The following is a 17105-nucleotide window of genomic DNA, read 5'->3' on the forward strand; positions in this document are numbered from 1 at the left end:
ATTCCATGATCCAAAATCCTACCCTTTAAAAAGCGGGTCGGCTAGTGCTTAGGCGTGGGGTGGCGATAACCAGAGGGCTCGTGGGAACGGGGCTAAAATAACGGGGATTTCTTCCTGGATATGGCAGAACGGGTGTCAAATCCCGGTCAAACGGGCGATGAAGAGATGCTTTAGGACCCCCTCAGACCCCCGGGGCCCTCTCCCCCGTCTCGCCGCCGTGCAGCCCGCTGAAAGCCCTCTCCCCCCGCAAAGCTCCCCGAGGGGACGCCGCCGGGCCCGGGGAGCAGCGGGGGGGGGGGGGCCCGGCAGGGTTTAAAAGCCCCGCGGGGGCGGTCCGGCAGCGCGGCGCCTCCCGCCCGCTCCTCCCGCCCCCCTCAGCTGACGGCGGGGCCGGGGCCGCTCGGTGCCCGCCCGCCGCGGCCTGCGCGGGGACGGGGACGGGGACGGGGACGGGGACGGGGACGGGGGGCGGCGCTCCGTGAGCGCTGCCGCACCGACACGGAGCCGCCTCCGCCGCCAGCAGCGCCGGTGGGATGAGCGGGAGCGGCGCCCCCGGGCCCGGCGCGGCGCCCTGCCGCTTCGCCCACTACTTCGTGCTCTGCGGCATCGACGCGGAGAGCGGGCTGGAGCCCGACGAGCTGGCAGGTGAGGGGGGGCTCCGGGGGTCGGGGGGTCGGGGGGCTGCCGCTGCGAAATGTCCGCTCCCCCCCGCCGGCACCGCCCCGAGGGAGCGGCGGCGGCTCGGGGGGCGGCTGCCGGGGGGGCCCCGCTCCGCAGCGCGGCCGGGAGACGGCGTCTTCGGGCTGGGGGGGGGGGGTCTGGGGAGGACTGAATACATTAATGGGATCGCGTCTTTTTTTGCCCTTTTATTTTTTTCTTCGCGTTTTGTGGTTATCTATTCAAAAATAGCCTGCTTGCAGCCGTCCTTCCCCCCTCCGCCCGCGAAGATGTTACAGATCCAAGAAGGAAAATTGTCGCTATGGGCTTGTGGCGATGCTAACTCATTTTCTCAAATAGTCATTTCTCGTAACTGGATTTCAGCAGGTTTTGCGGGGAGAAGGCGGCATCCCTCCCCAGACGTCACTGTGGTTAGAAGGAAAAGCTTAAGTCAGTTTTTACAGGTAAAATCAGATTGACTAGAAGCGCAGTAATGGGATTTCATTGCTTGGATGCTGAACGCTTCCTCTTTGAGCCGGGAGTTGGGCTTTGCTGGGATTCATGCCCACGATGTGGGTACGGGGGCACAGGGGCACCGCTGCCCGCCCGAGGGTCCCGGCGAGGTGTGCGCTGAGCTGCGTCAGGAGCACGGCGCCTCCCGGTTGTGTAAGAGCAGGAGTCGCCATCTGCGTCGCCCATCAGCGCGCCCTGGTTGAAGTTCATCTGTCTGTGGGCTGGAAAAGGGGGGCGGATCAGGGCACCCGACTTCCACAGAGCTGTGCCTTGGGGCAGGGTGCCGGTGGCATTCCCCATGGTCTTTGCGTGGAGCACACATTTGAGAGAGTGGGGGTCTCGTAGTTGAAGCCTCAGCCAAGTGCTCTGTAAACTCTGGTTTTTGACATGTACTAGTGACCACGACCACGGTTTGGCTTTATTGCTCTTAATGGAGATCTCCTGGCTCATGAGCCTTCTCCCAGCTGATGGCACGCAGGGTTGGATTTGCATAACATGACCTATTGGGGTTTCAGGAACTTAAATTTTGAGTCATCTCTAACTCTTTGTTCTGAAAAGAGACTATTTTTAAAGCAGTGTTGGCTAGCAGGCTGTGCCTTCCCTGATGACTACCTGTACTTTTAAAACCTGTCTTTTGCTTATTTCTGCTCCGTTTCACAGTAGGGTGAACCCGTGTGCTCTTGGGGAGTGCTGTTCAAGGGCAGATGAACACTGTGAGTTCATACAGTGTCGTGGCTCTTTGTCTTCTATGGCAATTTAGGAGGTTTAGCCAAACTTCCAGCAAGGCGTATCAGATTTTAAAGCTAAAGATATGGTTGAAGCATGCAAAAACTTTTGGGTAATGCCAATTTGGGAGACATCTTCAATACTTAGGAGGGTTGGGATACGGTAGAGGTATGTTCCAGTAACAGGAACAATGGTGGGACTTCGTATTACCACTGAGCAGTGTTATATTTTTAGGGACTCGTGACAACAGCTTTCTGCTATCAGCTGGGAGCTCAGCAGTTGGAAATGTCGGAGAAGAACAGGCAGTGCTGTGAGCCGCAAATATAATGCAGCCATGGAAAAATTAACTCTGGTTTTAGATGCAGCTGAGAAAACATTTCTGTTAAACCTTGGGGAGTATTAATGCCACCATAGGCAGGCACCTGCAAGATCTCATCTGCCTGTTACAGGTTTCAAAGATTGACCTACCAGGATTGAAATCATAATCAGAATACGTAGGGAGAAAGATGCTAGAGGAACAGAAAGGCTGTTGTGTCACAGGACACCCACAAATGAGGCTATTTCTTTCTAAAAATGCTTTTACAATGCTTTCTGGAAAGAAACGAGCCTGTTATCTTGGTATTGAATTACGTAGCTGTGATAGCTTTCCATCTTGCTAGCCTTGTGTTTAAAGAGGTTGTTGAGGTATGTCATGCCTTTGGTGAAGAGCTGCCATCGCTTAAGCCGTCACGCAGATCATCCCTAATTTAGCAAAAAAGTAATTAAGAACCTGCTTATCTCTAAACGTGCAAGTCCCTTAGCAGCCGCAGTACACAAAGCACCTTGCTGGAATAAAGCTCGAGCACATCAAGCCGCGCCAGACCTGAGCACTGAGCAGAGGAGCGAGACGAGACGGAGGCCCTGGGGCCTGTTCTGCGAGCGGAGAAGCAGAACTTACAAAATCCTCGCGGGGTTTTTGGTTTCCAGATGGACTGGCTGGTGATCAGCAGAGGCGCGGAGTAGCTGCGGGTGAGGCAGCCCTGATGTCAGCTGGAGCTGCCTGGCCTGTGCTGGGGGCAGCTTGAGGTGCACAGGAAGGCTTTCCTTGCCCGATGACTTAAACCCAAATTCTCCCTCCGCACAAAGACTTTGCGGTTAAAAAATAATAGAAACACATCTGTAGATTTATGCGTCAGGCATGAAGCAAAATGTTCGATGTCTCTCTTGGAGGCAGCACAAATAACTGCCCGTGTGAGGCTTTTGAATTCTTTTTGTAGGGTTGCTGTGTTTAATCACAAAATGAAGTACATTCAAGGTTTTAAAGGTTGACAGGGTCTCTACATGCTTTTAGGGAAGAGTGACTTGCTTTATAGTTGCTCCTGCAGATGCTGAGTGCTTAATATACATTTGGTAGATGAGAATTTTCCACCATGCAAATGATTCATTTTGCTTAGATTTTTTTCTCACTTTTGCATGTGTATTATTTTGCGGTATAGTTTGTTTTCTTTTTTAATATAGGAAGCTACTCCACAGCTGACTTTTCAAGTGACTTCATTTTGGTTTTTAGGTCAGTTCATTTGAAAGCTGTCCACCTATTGCTCGACTTGGTATTATATCCAGGCATGCAGCAAAGTAGCGTATGGGTTATAATGCTGTAAAACACTTGTGGCACTAGCACAAAGCACTTGGTCAAGGATGGACGAAAAAAATCTAGGGACTTGAGGGAAGAAAGGAAACTATCTAAGGATTTCTTGGCACTTAATTTTTGGAGAGGTTGGGAAAGAAAAGCAGTTTATTTGACATGAAATATCTTGAAAAGCATGAAAATTTCAGCATTAGTTTGTGCTTCCTGTTGAGCTCCACTAAAATAGGATGAAGGAAGTTTCTCTCTCCTGTTTAGGGCTGATGGAAAATATGTTTCAGTTTACTTTCATCTTCATATCTTCTACTCCAGGTAAAGTCATCTTGAGACCAGTGTTTGAATTGCACGTGCTTAAACAAACACGTTATAGTAAATATTTTATGTTGTCTCAAAGAAAAGCAGTTTATTAAAAGAAAAACAGTTTATTAAACTGTTTCTATTATATAGTTTGTCATATTATATGAAATTTAAGCATGTGTGCAAGGCATAAGATTTTTCTGCCTGTAGCCGCCATTACGTTTTGCTTTGATAACATATTAAACTTTGTACTACCTTCTTAAAGAGTCGCATATAAATTCTAAATACTCTAACGTAGGGAAAAAATCCAGATTACATGAGAGTCAGTTAAAGACAATGGGATGTCTTTTAGTGAGGGAAATAATTTGGGGTTCTGGAAGAAAGCAGAGAGGGAATTACAGGTGGGTATTTTGTTCCCAATTAGAGGAACAAGTCTGAGCTCTGCAGAGGGTGCTATGGAATGGAAGCTAATGGAGCAGTTTGGAGGGAGAGAAGATGTGGTTAAAGGTGAGGGTGCAGTAGGCCAGCGTAGGAAGGGTTGTGTTGGATGACATCTTCTGTGTTTAGGAATGTGAATATTGCTGAAGTTGTAGTAGCCCTCTTGCTGTGTAAAACGAAATCTTTTATAGCTTTTCCCATGCGTAAACCCCAAGCATGGTATTGAAGTAATATTTTATAATCAGGAGAATTTCAAGTTATTGTATCTTGTCTAGCAACATATTTTGCATTGTCTGGTTTTGGATTCAGTGTCTTAGCATCCCGGTTCAATTTATACTTTAAAGCTGGAGGGAGCTTCACTGCTTTTAAGATCAGCTATTTATTTTCTTGCAGTGACCAGCCATGCAGTTGCTGGGAGGGCTCACTGGCCCTGCTAACAGGGCATGTCGAGTGTCTTGGGGAAAATAAACAATACTTCTGCCTCTTGCTATAAATATCCAGACGTTGATAATTAATTTCCTCCATCAGTGAAACATTATCTGAGCTCATAATGATGAAAAACAAACAGTGTGCCTTGCAGTCTGGCTAACTGTGCTTCTTGTCTAGCAGGCTCTTATTTTTAGAAAGGCAAAAGCCTTTTTATTTCTTGTGTGCGCTTGGCACCTGCATGCTCCTGCGGTGCGCAGCCTGACTGCAGCTCGCGCGACTCTCCATCTGACTTCCTTTGTGCCAGGTCACAGCGGAGTGCCACGCTTCGAAGGGGAAAATGTAGTGGCGTTGCTACAGCGATGCAACTTCTCGTGTATGTGACCTTTCTCAGAATAAGTGATTGGGTATTTTCCTAGTTTATTGGAAATACACTAATAAATTTCCCTTGACCGAGGAATGTCTAAACAGTTGCAGTTCCTGTTCATGACTTACTCAGTTGTGACAAATGAAAAATAGGCTACGGGAGTTTTGCTTTTCATTTTTTAAGTAAAGTCCAGAGTGATGCAAAACATGCATGGGGGGGGTTGTCCCGGTTAAGTAACATGGATATGGATAAGACTAGTACCAGTAGAGGAAAAGATGGCTCATGTACAACTAAACATACCTTAATGTGCACCTCAGAAGCAGTTGTAGTAGGTTGCTTAGGATTTATGATCGTTACAGGGCTTGTGGATGTCATGGAAATCTAATGTTCCTCCCACCCCCCTTCATTAAGAGGAGTTGCTCAAATGCAGCACTAGATCTTCTGGGTTTGTGGCTGGAATATGAAACTTTTGTGGATGAGGAACTGGATGGAGTAGCTGGCTTATCAAACTAACTTTTTTTGGTAATTTGTCAGAATAAATGAGGAAACACAGGGTATACATTTAGGAAACCTGTTTGATAGAAAACTAAGTTGTGTTAGTATTTTGTTAAAGTAAAATCAAATATTTTGATTTTGATCTGCATAAGAAAACTGTTGTTGTTCTAGCTAAAGGGAGGGTGGAGATAATCTCAGCTGCCACGCAGCCTTGGCTCAGCTCAGAAATGAAAGTAATGTTTCTGCTCTCTTCTACGTCTTCAGAGGTGGTGGCATGGACAACTGCTGTAATGGCTTGTTCTTAAACATGGATTTTTTGCTACTGGGGAAAAACAGAATTCCGTTGTAACACCACATATTGATTTCTATAGATTTCTGAATTATACAATGAAGACTTAGCTTCTGTAGGATAATTTCTGCAGCCAAAGGAAACAGTGTCCTTATAAAGAGTTGCCGATATTATTGACAAGCATCACTGCCAGTTACAATAACCTTCAACAAGGAGTGACTCTCTTGTTTTGTTGGATAACGGACCATTGGTGGAATTGCTAACGGCTGTGATGTTTTAATGTGCTTTAGTAATAAAGCCTTCATTTTCTATCTTAATATATGCCATAGAGATACTGGATTTAAATGCTTCTCTCCCCATAGTGTAACCGTTCTGTTATACGTTTGCTTTCTTTGAGTTTTTATATTGTATTCCATTGAAAATAAGGAGCCAACCAATTGATTGGGTTGGAAAAATATCTGTATCTGTATCGATAGCACTGACTCACTAATGCTAAACCAAAAAGAATTTCATGTTCTTCCCTTGCCCGATAAGCTGCTGTTTTAATTTCCACTTCAACTAAGCCCTCTCATACTCTCAGAAGGCTTTTCACTGCCAGGAGCTGCTGCAGTAGCACAGTAGAAGGTATGCCACTGTAAGTGAGGGTGGTTTTTTTGTGCTAAGTGAAAACTGTAGTAACAGATCTGGTAATATGGCGGCATGGAGCCTTTTCCCTTCACATAGTGTAAACCGCAGTGCAACCAAAGTGCTTGCAGGTGCAGTGTTTGAGCTGCCGTCCTTTACAGGAACGGCCTGAATCCAGTCCGTATCGTGCTTGGGGTTGCCCATCCCCAGCCTGGCAGCTCTTTAGGGTGCCACTTGGTGAGGGCCAGTGTCCCTGGGGCTGGCAGAGCCCAGGACCTGCCCCAGGAGAAGATGCCCCAGGAGAAGAGTGTGGAAAGGCGAGGGTGCCAGCGCCCTGCTGGGCCTAGCAGTGCCTCAGCGCGGTTGGGTGTTGGTGGGGTGTGGGGAGAGATGGTGTTTTCGAGCCTGTGCAGGAGGTGGAGGTGCCTCTTGACAGCAGAGAGGCTCCTGGGTCAACGTCCACCTCCATGGTGCTCCTCACAGTGCCCGAGGGTGGTGGCACCTGAGGAAAGTGACATCCGCCGCTCTGACAGCGAGGCCTGCTGGAGCAGGGACAGGGCATATGCCAGAACTGCTACGGGCGGTGCGTGACTGTAGTATTGATTTCTTTGCTCAGCTGTTTGCCCGAGAAGCCTTTCTGTACTTGCCAGCGACACGCCAGTGCTGCAGGAGCCGTGCCAGCGCTCTGACATTGTGCCCAGGCCTCTGCTGTGCAGGCGCAGAGCTCGCCGCAGAAACGCCTCCAGAACAACCGGCATCGGGAAGCGTGGTGGTGCTTGCAAGCCAGTAACGTGAGGATGTCGCAGCTCTCTTGCCTGCCATTTTTCACCTGTTTGCCATGGACTAATCAAGCTGTCCTGAATGCCAGCTAGTCCCCGGAGCTTGCTGGCAAACGTGCGGCTCTTGCAGGTGATGCTGGATGCACAGCTGGCACGCTGCTCCCTGCTGCAGCTGCTGATCTGGTGCAATGAGCACTGGAGTGAAGGAGAAATGTGAACGAAAGAACAAATAAGCACCGTGTGCACTTTGATCCAGTTAATGCTATGGTGCTTCTTGCTATTTGTGGTCACGTATGACCACTTAGATATGTGGAAAGGTGATTATAAGTAGCTTGTTCAGCCAGATCTCCTGTGCATGGAGAAGAACAGTAGCAGTTAAAATAAATAAAGCTTGTGGGTGTTAATAGCATTCAATTCCTACTCCTTCCTGCCTTCTCCCCCTTCATTATCTACCTCTTGACCAGAGAACAGCAAAAATGCTTATGGTAGGAAAAGTTACATTGAAGAAAAACAAATTTGGTCAGGAAACAGTAGGTCTTCATAGTCACATTAGCCATATAGATAATCTCAGAAATAATTAGGGAAGAAATGGCGATGGGTCATCACAATAAGACATACTTGGGAGATGACTAATGTGCCTCAGACTGCTGAGGTGTCAGATATTGGGATGCCTGGAAGAAGCTTCTGTTACATTACCAGTATAAAAATATAAACAGCTTAATTTATGCTCCGTGTTTGGAGTCGAAGATAGTTTTGCTCAGCTGTCTGATCATTGTATCTAATCTGAGAGCTTTTTAGTTGGGGTATCCTAGCCTTGATGAACGTGTCTGGCTGGAAGCGTGAAGCCATGCTCCTTCAGGGTGTGGGGTTTTGCTTCTTCCTCATTTCTCCACAGAGCAACCAAATCCATTAAAAATAACTTCAAAACATCAAAACAGATGCTTAAAGAGTGAAATGGAAATTACCTTGGTAATATGTATGCTCCGTAGAGTAGGCTGAAGGGTTTTGCTAGATGTCCGTGGCCTGCTTTGAGTGACAGTGCAAGAATCAACTCTTGGCAGAACAGAATACTGGAGGGAGGTATGTCTGGGTTTGGTGGATCTGCATCGAAAACTTTTTCTGAGTGGAGAATAAACTTAAATTACATACAAAACCATCATCAATTCTTGTTTTGTGTTCAGGGGCAACGTCACGTTTGGAGAATGAGCTTGTTCTCCCTTCTCGGAGCATGAACTTGGCTTTGCTTTACAGTAATATTATTCATCAAATTGCAATAATTCTGGGAGCTGGTAGCGATTTTTTGTTGTTGTTTAAACAAGCTGTATATCAAATGGAGTCAAACGGGGCTTTGAAGCTGTGTGAGTGGTAGGTTGCACAGCATGAAGGCCAGAATCCTCTTTCCACCCCCTCCTTGGTATTCTCTTGTCATGTTAAAGACTGACATGTGGAAGGGTGAGGGGGCTTAATCTGGAATACCGTTCTGTGTAAACAATGACAGGATTAAAAAAAAATAAAATAAAAAGCTCAACTGTTGTGGGTGTGTAGTGGCTGCAGCTTTTCATGGATGGTTGAAATTGTTTGTATAAATTTGCATTTTTTTCTTTAGCTTCTATATATATGCTCATTTCTATGCATAGCTATCTTCATTTGCAAAGTGATAGGCATGCAGTGCAATGTTACCGATGTTAGCAGTAACTATAGTTACGAGGTACAAGCAAGTGTCACTGGATGCTTCTTACATTGGGCTGCCCAGGTATAAAACGTGCTTCTGATGCCTTGTGACTGAAAGACAAGAGGGCAGAGCTGTTTGTAATGAAATGATGAAAGCAAGCGCTCACTTAACTTGTAATTTTTCAGTGAAACAGTCATCAAATGGGCTGAGCAGCCTGCTTTTGACTGACTGGTGTCCTGGATATGGCTGGAGCCTGCTGGGAGAGGAGGACGATGCCACGGTCCAAATATGTATTGCTTATGCTGGTGGGAGATGCCTGGCAGGATCCGGAGGCCAGGTTCTCGCTGCCCTGGAGGCTGATGCCCCAGCCCTGGTGCAGGAGCCCACCTCCCTGGCTTTGTGTCCAGGCTGCTGCTGAGAGGAATCTGTTCCAATGGTGTGAATACCTCCTGCGCCCTCTGCCCTCCTGTGAGACGTTCTGGAAAGAGAAAAGAGAAAGGTTTTATTTATTTATTTCTAATTCAAACTATGAAGTATTTGAGTAAAGAGTGCAATATACAATTGAGTAAATATTTGGCTTTTCATTGAAGGAGGGGAGGATTTGTTGATTAGTTAGTTATTCACACAGTACTGTTTTTCCATCAGTATTCCCACTTGATATTCTTGTTTGCTTTATGCTAAGCAATACTCTGACGTGAATTTGAAATTGAGAATAATTTTATGCTGAAAAACAAAACAACAGCTCTGCTAACATAGACTTTGTCACAGCTGTGATTCTGTCTGGTGTAGGAGAGCAAGAGGGCCGTGTCACAGGTTCTCAGATGGGACCTTTTGTCATGTGGATGTTGTGCATTCTCATTTGGTTTATTCTTCCAGTGTAATAATTTATAGGTACACTGCACTGAGTATTTGGGGCAGAATCCTCATATTCTGTTAACAACAACAACAAAAAAAAAAGAAAGAAAAAAGAAAACCACCACCTTTGTGTAATAAATGAATATGAGATGCCAGGTCATGACTTAAAATGCTTAAGAGCTGTCAGGTTCTTTGTAAAACTACTGATCACAGATGTATGCCTCGTTGCAGAGCTTTGAATGGTGCATTCTCCTGTACATTTTGCCTTGTAAACACTTCAAGAATGTCAAAGCTCGGAAGAATGGTATTAAAGCATCTTCAGTGCACCCCTTTGCAGGTTGTCAACCTTTGTCTCTAATGACTACTGTTATGAATCTGCCAAGGGAGAATATTTTCTCTGGAAATCAACATAGCAGCTCTTCAGCACAGATGGATCACGTGTTTAGCCTTTTCCCAAGATGATGCTACTTGGGATAGGCTTGTCTTACTAGCATTTGCAAATATGTTGACTCTTTCTGGCTTTAGCAAGCGTGATAACAGATGTTGTTTGACTGTCTTAATTCAAGCAGGGATATGTGGTCTAATATTGCTATCTTAAATTGAGGAATGACTAAGAAATAAAGAATCCCAGTGTAAGGAATGCCATTAAGCAAGCATTTTTTCCTGTATGAATATGAACATCTGCATAGGGTGAGGCAGCTGTAGCTGTCGTCTTATGTCATGCTTAGAGAAAGGGGAATGAACAGTGGTGCGAGATGTTAACTTTAACAATAGCCGTTCTGGTTAATAACTTCTGTAGTTCCTATGCCTGTGTCTTTGTTTCCTTTCTTCTTGGAGCTGCCTGCAGGGTTGGGAGTTGGGAGGGGAAAGAAAGAGCTCAGTCTAACACACTGCTTAAAAAAAAAAAAGCCAACAAAAAAACCCTCTAGCTTAATGCTTGCTGAACTTCCCATGAAAACCCTGCCTTAATGAGCACAGATCCCTCGGCCGTGCTTTGTCCCGGCCAGCAGGTGAGGAAGAGCCGAGGTCCCTGGCGCGCCTGCCCTGGCTGTGACCCGGGGCTCAGGGCCCCTGTTAGTTCAGCTCCTGTGCTTTCAGCAGGAATAAGAATGAGCAAACGTCTTGTCTTGTGGCCGGGATGCATTCATGCTCCTTGCCTGCAGGTCTGTGCTAGTGTTGTAAGGCATCTGTCCAGGTGCTGGGGAGAAAAGGCACAAATTCAGGTCTTGTCTAGAGCTGAGAATGAATTGCTCGCAGCAACTGCTGCAGTGGAGTGCCCAAGATCTGTTGTATTTGATAGCATTTTAGATCTGAAAACTATTTGCAATTCAAAACCCATCTTGGGTTTCAGTCATCGGCTAATATTTTGTCAGCACTTCATGACAATGACTTCTGTCCTAGCACTTGCCTGCAGTGTACTGAATAGCTGAAAAGGGAAGTTTACACTCAGCAGCAGACCATCTGTGTTGATGATGTTGTGGTAGTCTCACACTCAAAACTAAGGCTTGTGTGATTGATAATGTGATCACACTAGCCGGTTTTTTTTTCTTTAAAATAATAATAATAAAGAAACCACAAAGCCCCAAAGAAATCTGTATCCTTATCTACCAGCTGCTGAACCCACATTTTAACTTTGTCAGAGGTAAAACTGAAGTGATAGGGAGATTTCTGATTTTCTTTTAAGTTTCCACAGAACTTATTAACTTATCAACCTCCCGGTAACATAGAGGCTGCAGGACGAGCAGCAGCACTTCCCAAGACGACAGGAGAGGCATGCCCATGGGCACCCTGGTGGGCTAATGGCAGCCACATAGCTGGGCCCCGAGCACAGGGTGCGTGTGTTGCCCCCTGCCCATCTGCTGGCCTGGGGCCTAGGGCCGCTCAAGGTATGCAGAGGGAAGCAGGAGCAAGATAAGCTAATGGGCTGGTGTGGACAAAAGGAGCTAACGGCAAGAGGACCCAAATTTCTGCCCTGGTGTACACCTAGTGCCTTCACCCAGATCTGTGAAACCACGCTGCTGTGTTTAATGCCGTCTTCCTTGGTCTTTTACTCTCAGTACCACATGAGGGGTGTTCGTTAGGGGAGAAACACTGTGCCTACAATGTGATAATGGGCAGTGGGAGCAAAGCTAAGTTTGCCAACAAGTGTCAGTGCGAGGGTGGTTGTCTGCTGGGTCTGAGGCCTTCCTCAAATTCAATGAAAAGTTGTAGGTACTTGGCTCTGTTGGTGATACTGCATCCAAGAAATGTGTCTATGCAAAAGCAGATTTTGCAAAATGCAGTGAATGGGAGATACAGAAGCAGAAAGTGCTGGGGAAGAGGGCTCTGTGCTTTTTTTTTTATTTATTTAAATTCCTAATCTTCCTCCTTCCCACATTTAAAATAAACCAGCTCTTCCTTATGCTTTGTTGTTGTTTTAAAAAGCTATTGCGACCCTTCTGATAATATTGTTAACAACCAAGATCTGAATTCTTAGTGATGTGTAAGGGGTCATAAAACTGCGTTAAGTACATCAAGTTTTGAGTGAGTAACTCCAGTAAAAGGCGCTGCAAGATGTATGGCTAATCGCTCCGCGTTTATGAGTTGTCTTTGAACTAAATGGCCGTATTCAGCAGAGGCCGGCCACTGAAACGGCCTGAAAGGACGTAGCGCTGCTCTGCAGTGCGGTGGGAGGCTGGCAGGCCACGCTTGATTAACCTGCTCATCCCAAAGTGGCACCGCTCCATGCTTTCAGCAGGCTTTTAATAGGCGAGTGCCGGCAGTTGAGGGTACCTCTGGGTTGCTGCGGAGCCGGGGCTGGCAGAGGGACTTGGTTTGAAAGCCATAGCTTGGGCCTGTTACGTGTCTCCTGAAAATACCTTATCACCGAGCCTCCTGTTAGCAGGGTGAGGAAATAGCTGTGGGGGCTCTGGCAGAGCAGGCCGGGGTCGCACTGGTAGTGTCCATGTGGAAAGGATAAACGTGGCCGACTCGGTTTCTTTCTTATATTACCTTCATATACTTTTTCTAAGTAATCACTTAAATGATTCCATGCTAAAGTGAGCACCTTAAAACACACCTCCACATCACTCATAGCAGCAGAACTGTTCTGTGTGGTGTTGACCGACTGGGCTGTTTAAGTCTTTAGGTTTTGTTGCCCTGAACTTTCTCCATCTGAAAAACTTTGTGAACCTCATCAGCTGTGAGAGGCTGACTCTTGGTAACTCGCTGCTAGACTGTGCTGAGTCTCAGTTTCTCCGAGAGATGGTGTGGCCAAACCTCCCTCAGGGAGACAAGTGGTCTGCCGAGTGTTTGGCTTTTTTTTGTGGGTTCAGTTAAGCGCTTGGTAGCTTAAGCACGCAGAGGTTTCTGAGGGTCAACAGTAATTTGTGGTCCAGAAAGTTTGAACATTATCCCAGCCTTTAGAGAAACCCTATCAGGAGGCTACTTGGAGACAATCAGCCCTGGAAAAAATTACTTTCATTTCCTAAATATGTTTAATAAAAAGAGGATTCTAGATGGATTTAAGCAAACTCCTGCAGTCACGACTTAAATTTGTTTTGCTTTTTTTGTAGTGGCTTACTGATAAATGTCCTTCCTACACATTTAAATTCTACTCCTTAAAAATGTATTGTCTGGTTTATTTTGGACGAGGTCATGGGTTTCACAATATTGCATAAAACCGAAACCAAATCCTCCTGTCTGCAGCTGCAGTGTTAAATAGAGCATCATTGTCATGGGGTGAGCATGGCTGTCAAAACACTTCGGGCAAAGTGGGTAACATGAACAGTTCTTGTATGTTAAATATTTATAGAAGAAAATGCAAACTCAGAAGAATGCTGCCAGCAGACAGACTGCTCAAACGCATCGTTGTGTTGGTCATGGCACGCATCTTCACACTGTCTTTAGGAAGGGCACAGCGAGTCGTTTATGCTCACGCAGAGGCTCGGTGGCGTACCTTTTCTCCACATAAAACACGAAAAGGAACTGCAAATTTAAAACCTGAGAAGAAAAATAGGAGCTTTACATGAATAATCTGCCCGCCAGCTGCCCCTGAAGCGGCCCCTCCTCACAGCTTGCTGGTGTTCTGCTGGAGCAGTCACAGCGCGAGCACCAGTCTCCAGGGCCAGCACATCTTCGTTTCGGGTCCTCTGGTGCAAACAGGTGGCAAACCACAAGCAGAAAGATACCGAGGAGAAAACCGTGTCATTAGCTCTGGCACCGTAGGATAATAAATCTCGGTTGCATTCTTTAGCTTTCTAGGTGTCTTCCAAGCAATGCACAATGGCTGTGATTAATATGACTGTTGTATTGTCTTAAATAATAAGCTTGAGCTCTCAGATAGATGACATAATTTAGCTGTAATGAGCATCAGCTTCATGCGTTTGATCTCAGCACTTTGAATTTCGGCGTCATTGTTGCCATGTCCTTGAGAGATTGTTTTATGCCCAAGAAAACTGGTAAAGGGGGATGGGGGGCAATTTCTATGAGTGTGTGAAAAATCCAACCGATGAGTTGCCCCGAGGACACTGCCTTTTTTGTTGTATCTTGTTTTTAAATATGCAGGATGAAAGCAGCTGGATCATTTGTAATCCGCACCCACTGTTTTTCAGCAAGATTTTCTCTTTGACAGAAGTATTCCTTGCTGGGAGGTGTCTGCCCATGGTGCCGGCGATGGGTATTTCCCTTTGTGCATCAAGCTGTACCAAAAACCCACAGCGAGGAAAAGGCTTTTCTCTCCTTTACCCACCATCGTCCCATCCGTCACCTCCTCAGCAGGCTTCCGCCTCGCTTCCTCCCTCGACTGAAGGCAGCCTCTCTTTTGATATGCACTCCTGTCACTTCACATTTTCCTTTCTGTTGCCTGGGCTCAGCTGACGCAGGAGAAACAGGAGAGAAACCGGGAGAGAAACCATTGTATTCTCTTTCCTGCAGCTACCTGTAAAGGACTCTTCCCGTTTGTGTGCTTTGGCAGCACTGGAAAGGGAGGGCTGAGAAACTACAAAGCACCTCAGCCCTAATTATTCACCTAATGTAAGGGCCGTGCTTTCCTGCTCTGGATATTCACTCTTGACTGTGTGGGTAGTTTGGCTGGCGGAGGCTGCTGACTTCAAAGCTGTTGCATTGAGCTGCATAAATGCTTCAAACCCAAACCCGTCCTCCTCAGAGCAGCCTGGCCCAAACGGGGGCACTGCCCCTCAGTGAAGGGGCGACAGGGGCTCTCCCCTGTGGCATGACTTTTGTGGGGAGGGGGGGGAAAAGGATTTAAAATCCTTCACCCTTTCCTGTTAAGTCTGACTCATTTTTGTCTGGTTTAGCATTGTGGTGGAAAGAAACAATGGATTTGTTAGGGTCAGTGCTTCACAATGCGGTGGTTGACTTTGATGGGCAATAGGGCCTAGTTTGCCACTCCAGACAAAGGATTTGTAGGTCTTGCAGGCTGCCATCTGTTTCTAAAAGCAAGTTTTTTTGTAAAGAAGTGATGCAGCTTGCATGCTGAAAAAGTTTTTATTATTATTATTATTTTTTTTTATTTCTAGAGAACTGCTGACCTTTTGTGTTTGAGCTTGTAATTTCAAAATGAAGCACAGTTTATTAATAGCAGGACTCCCCTTCCCCCCTCCCCTGGGCAAGCTGGACATCCAAATCTCATTAGTGACTGGCTGATGTCTTCTGAACTACTTGTATTTTAGAGTGCATGTATTCATCCCCCAATTGTTCTCTTCTTCTGTCCACCCCCCACCCAAGCTATCTGAAATGCCAAATCTGACTGTAGTCAAGTGGTTTGCATTTATTTTAACGTGTAAGCATGTAAGGGACAGATGGGAGAAGAAATAACGCTCGGCAGTCATCAGTCTTTTCACTCGGGCTGAAGTTTTGCCTTGCGCTCTCAGCGCAGAACACTGTTGGTCACCCTCTGTCCCTTTAACCCAAACTAGAAAGTTTTACTTTCCTGCAGTGATTCCACTGCAGAGTCTCTTAAATAAAAGGGCCAGCCTACCTGTAGGGCTTAAGCACGCTGCTAAGTACAATCTATTTATGTACCGTGCGTTGCCCTGGCTGTTAGTTGGTTGTTTCTGTGTAGCTGCTGGAGGGGGCACAGAACTGTGCGATCCAGGTCTGGAGGAAAACTGCTGCAGGACTTAACGAAAATAACGAGTGGAGCCTCTGCAGTTTTCCTCTTTCCAGCTGCAGACAAACGGGACCGTGAGGATTGATGAAGAGGCCCTGGCTCCCAACCTGCTTGGCGCATTCATTTTGCTGCTTGCTCTCCTGATGCAACGGCACGGCCAAGGGCTGGCTTCCATGCCTGTTCCTCTGCAGTGCTGCCAGGTCACTTTGGGATAGGGAGATGCTCAGCTGCAGCAGTGCACAGTGTTACTGCAGCTTAATGCGAGTCCAGCTACGTGGGAGAGGGAGAGCAGGGCGACTTTTCCTGCCCCTGGGCTAACAGCCGGAGAAAGCTCTCCTGTTCCTTCCTTTGAATTAGATGAGTAGTGCTTTCCCCTTCTGTTTCTTGGCTGAAGCTCTTACTGCCCGCTGCCCCTCTGCACAGGGTGGAACCACACGGGGCCCTGCCCTGTGCAGTGGCAGGGCCTCAGAGGCTGCCCCTTGCTCTGCTGCGAGATGGGAGCGTGCCCTGGGGTAGGAGGCAGCTTGTGGAGGAAAACACTGCAGGAGGAAAGAGGCAGTAAGGATGGGGGGTTGATCCAGTCCTTAACACTGTTTGGGTGCACTTCTCTGTTTTTTGGAGGAGTGCACGCAATATACGTGTGCGTTATACGTGTGCATTGGTGAAAACAGGGTAGGCAGTGCAGCGCTCCTCTCCTTGCGGCAATGAATACGCTGTTGATGAACGTCACACTAAGACTGGTGACAGCCAAAAGAAGCCAGCACCTTCCTCTCACCCCAGACACAAAAGCCCACGTACTGTGCCAGTTACACCCCCTGTGTAGCCATCCTGGGCACTTGGGTACCCGCCTGCAAAACACCGCTTGCCACCGACCAAGCTTCTTTGTTCCTGTCGGCTGCCAGCCGCTAGCAGGAGGCTGGCAAGCCGTGCAGGGGCTCTTGTCCTCGTTGCCAAAGTGCTGTATTTCTGGCCGTTCCTTCAGTCACCTTTTCTCCGACCCACAAGCAGGGTGCAGGATTGCCTGCCCTGCCTCCAGCCTGCTGTTGGCTGGCGAGCATCACGACAAGCTCTGATTCCCTGCCCTGGCTCTCCTCAGAGCTCTGCGCTGAGCCTCCAGTGCTGCTTATGTGAGGAGGGCTTTTCCTTTGTGTAGGCAGCTGATGAATAGAGGAAGATTTTTTTTTTCCTCTTTGAGGGAATTAAATGAATAAAATGACTGCCTCTGATGTAGTGG

At 47.0% G+C, this 17105-nt stretch overlaps 1 protein-coding gene across 5 annotated transcripts in view; it reads left to right on the forward strand.

The window, feature by feature from the left end:
• Nucleotides 1–374: 374 nt before the first annotated feature.
• The window catches only part of DENND5B (DENN domain containing 5B), a 117915-nt gene continuing 101184 nt past the window's right edge, over nt 375–17105 (forward strand). For 2 of the 5 annotated variants that reach the window (XR_013938712.1, XM_080553230.1), the window contains exon 1: nt 377–645. Coding sequence is in view for 4 of the 5 variants with exons in the window: in XM_080553230.1 (XP_080409356.1) it covers nt 534–645 (112 nt within the window). In the remaining variant the exon portion in view is untranslated. Of the gene's footprint in view, nt 646–17105 lie in introns of all 5 variants that reach the window. The other 3 variants (XM_080553231.1, XM_080553228.1, XM_080553229.1) reach the window with 3 other exon arrangements.

Source organism: Anser brachyrhynchus, assembly GCF_964034855.1.
Source record: "Anser brachyrhynchus genome assembly, chromosome: 1".
Classification (NCBI taxonomy): domain Eukaryota; kingdom Metazoa; phylum Chordata; class Aves; order Anseriformes; family Anatidae; genus Anser; species Anser brachyrhynchus.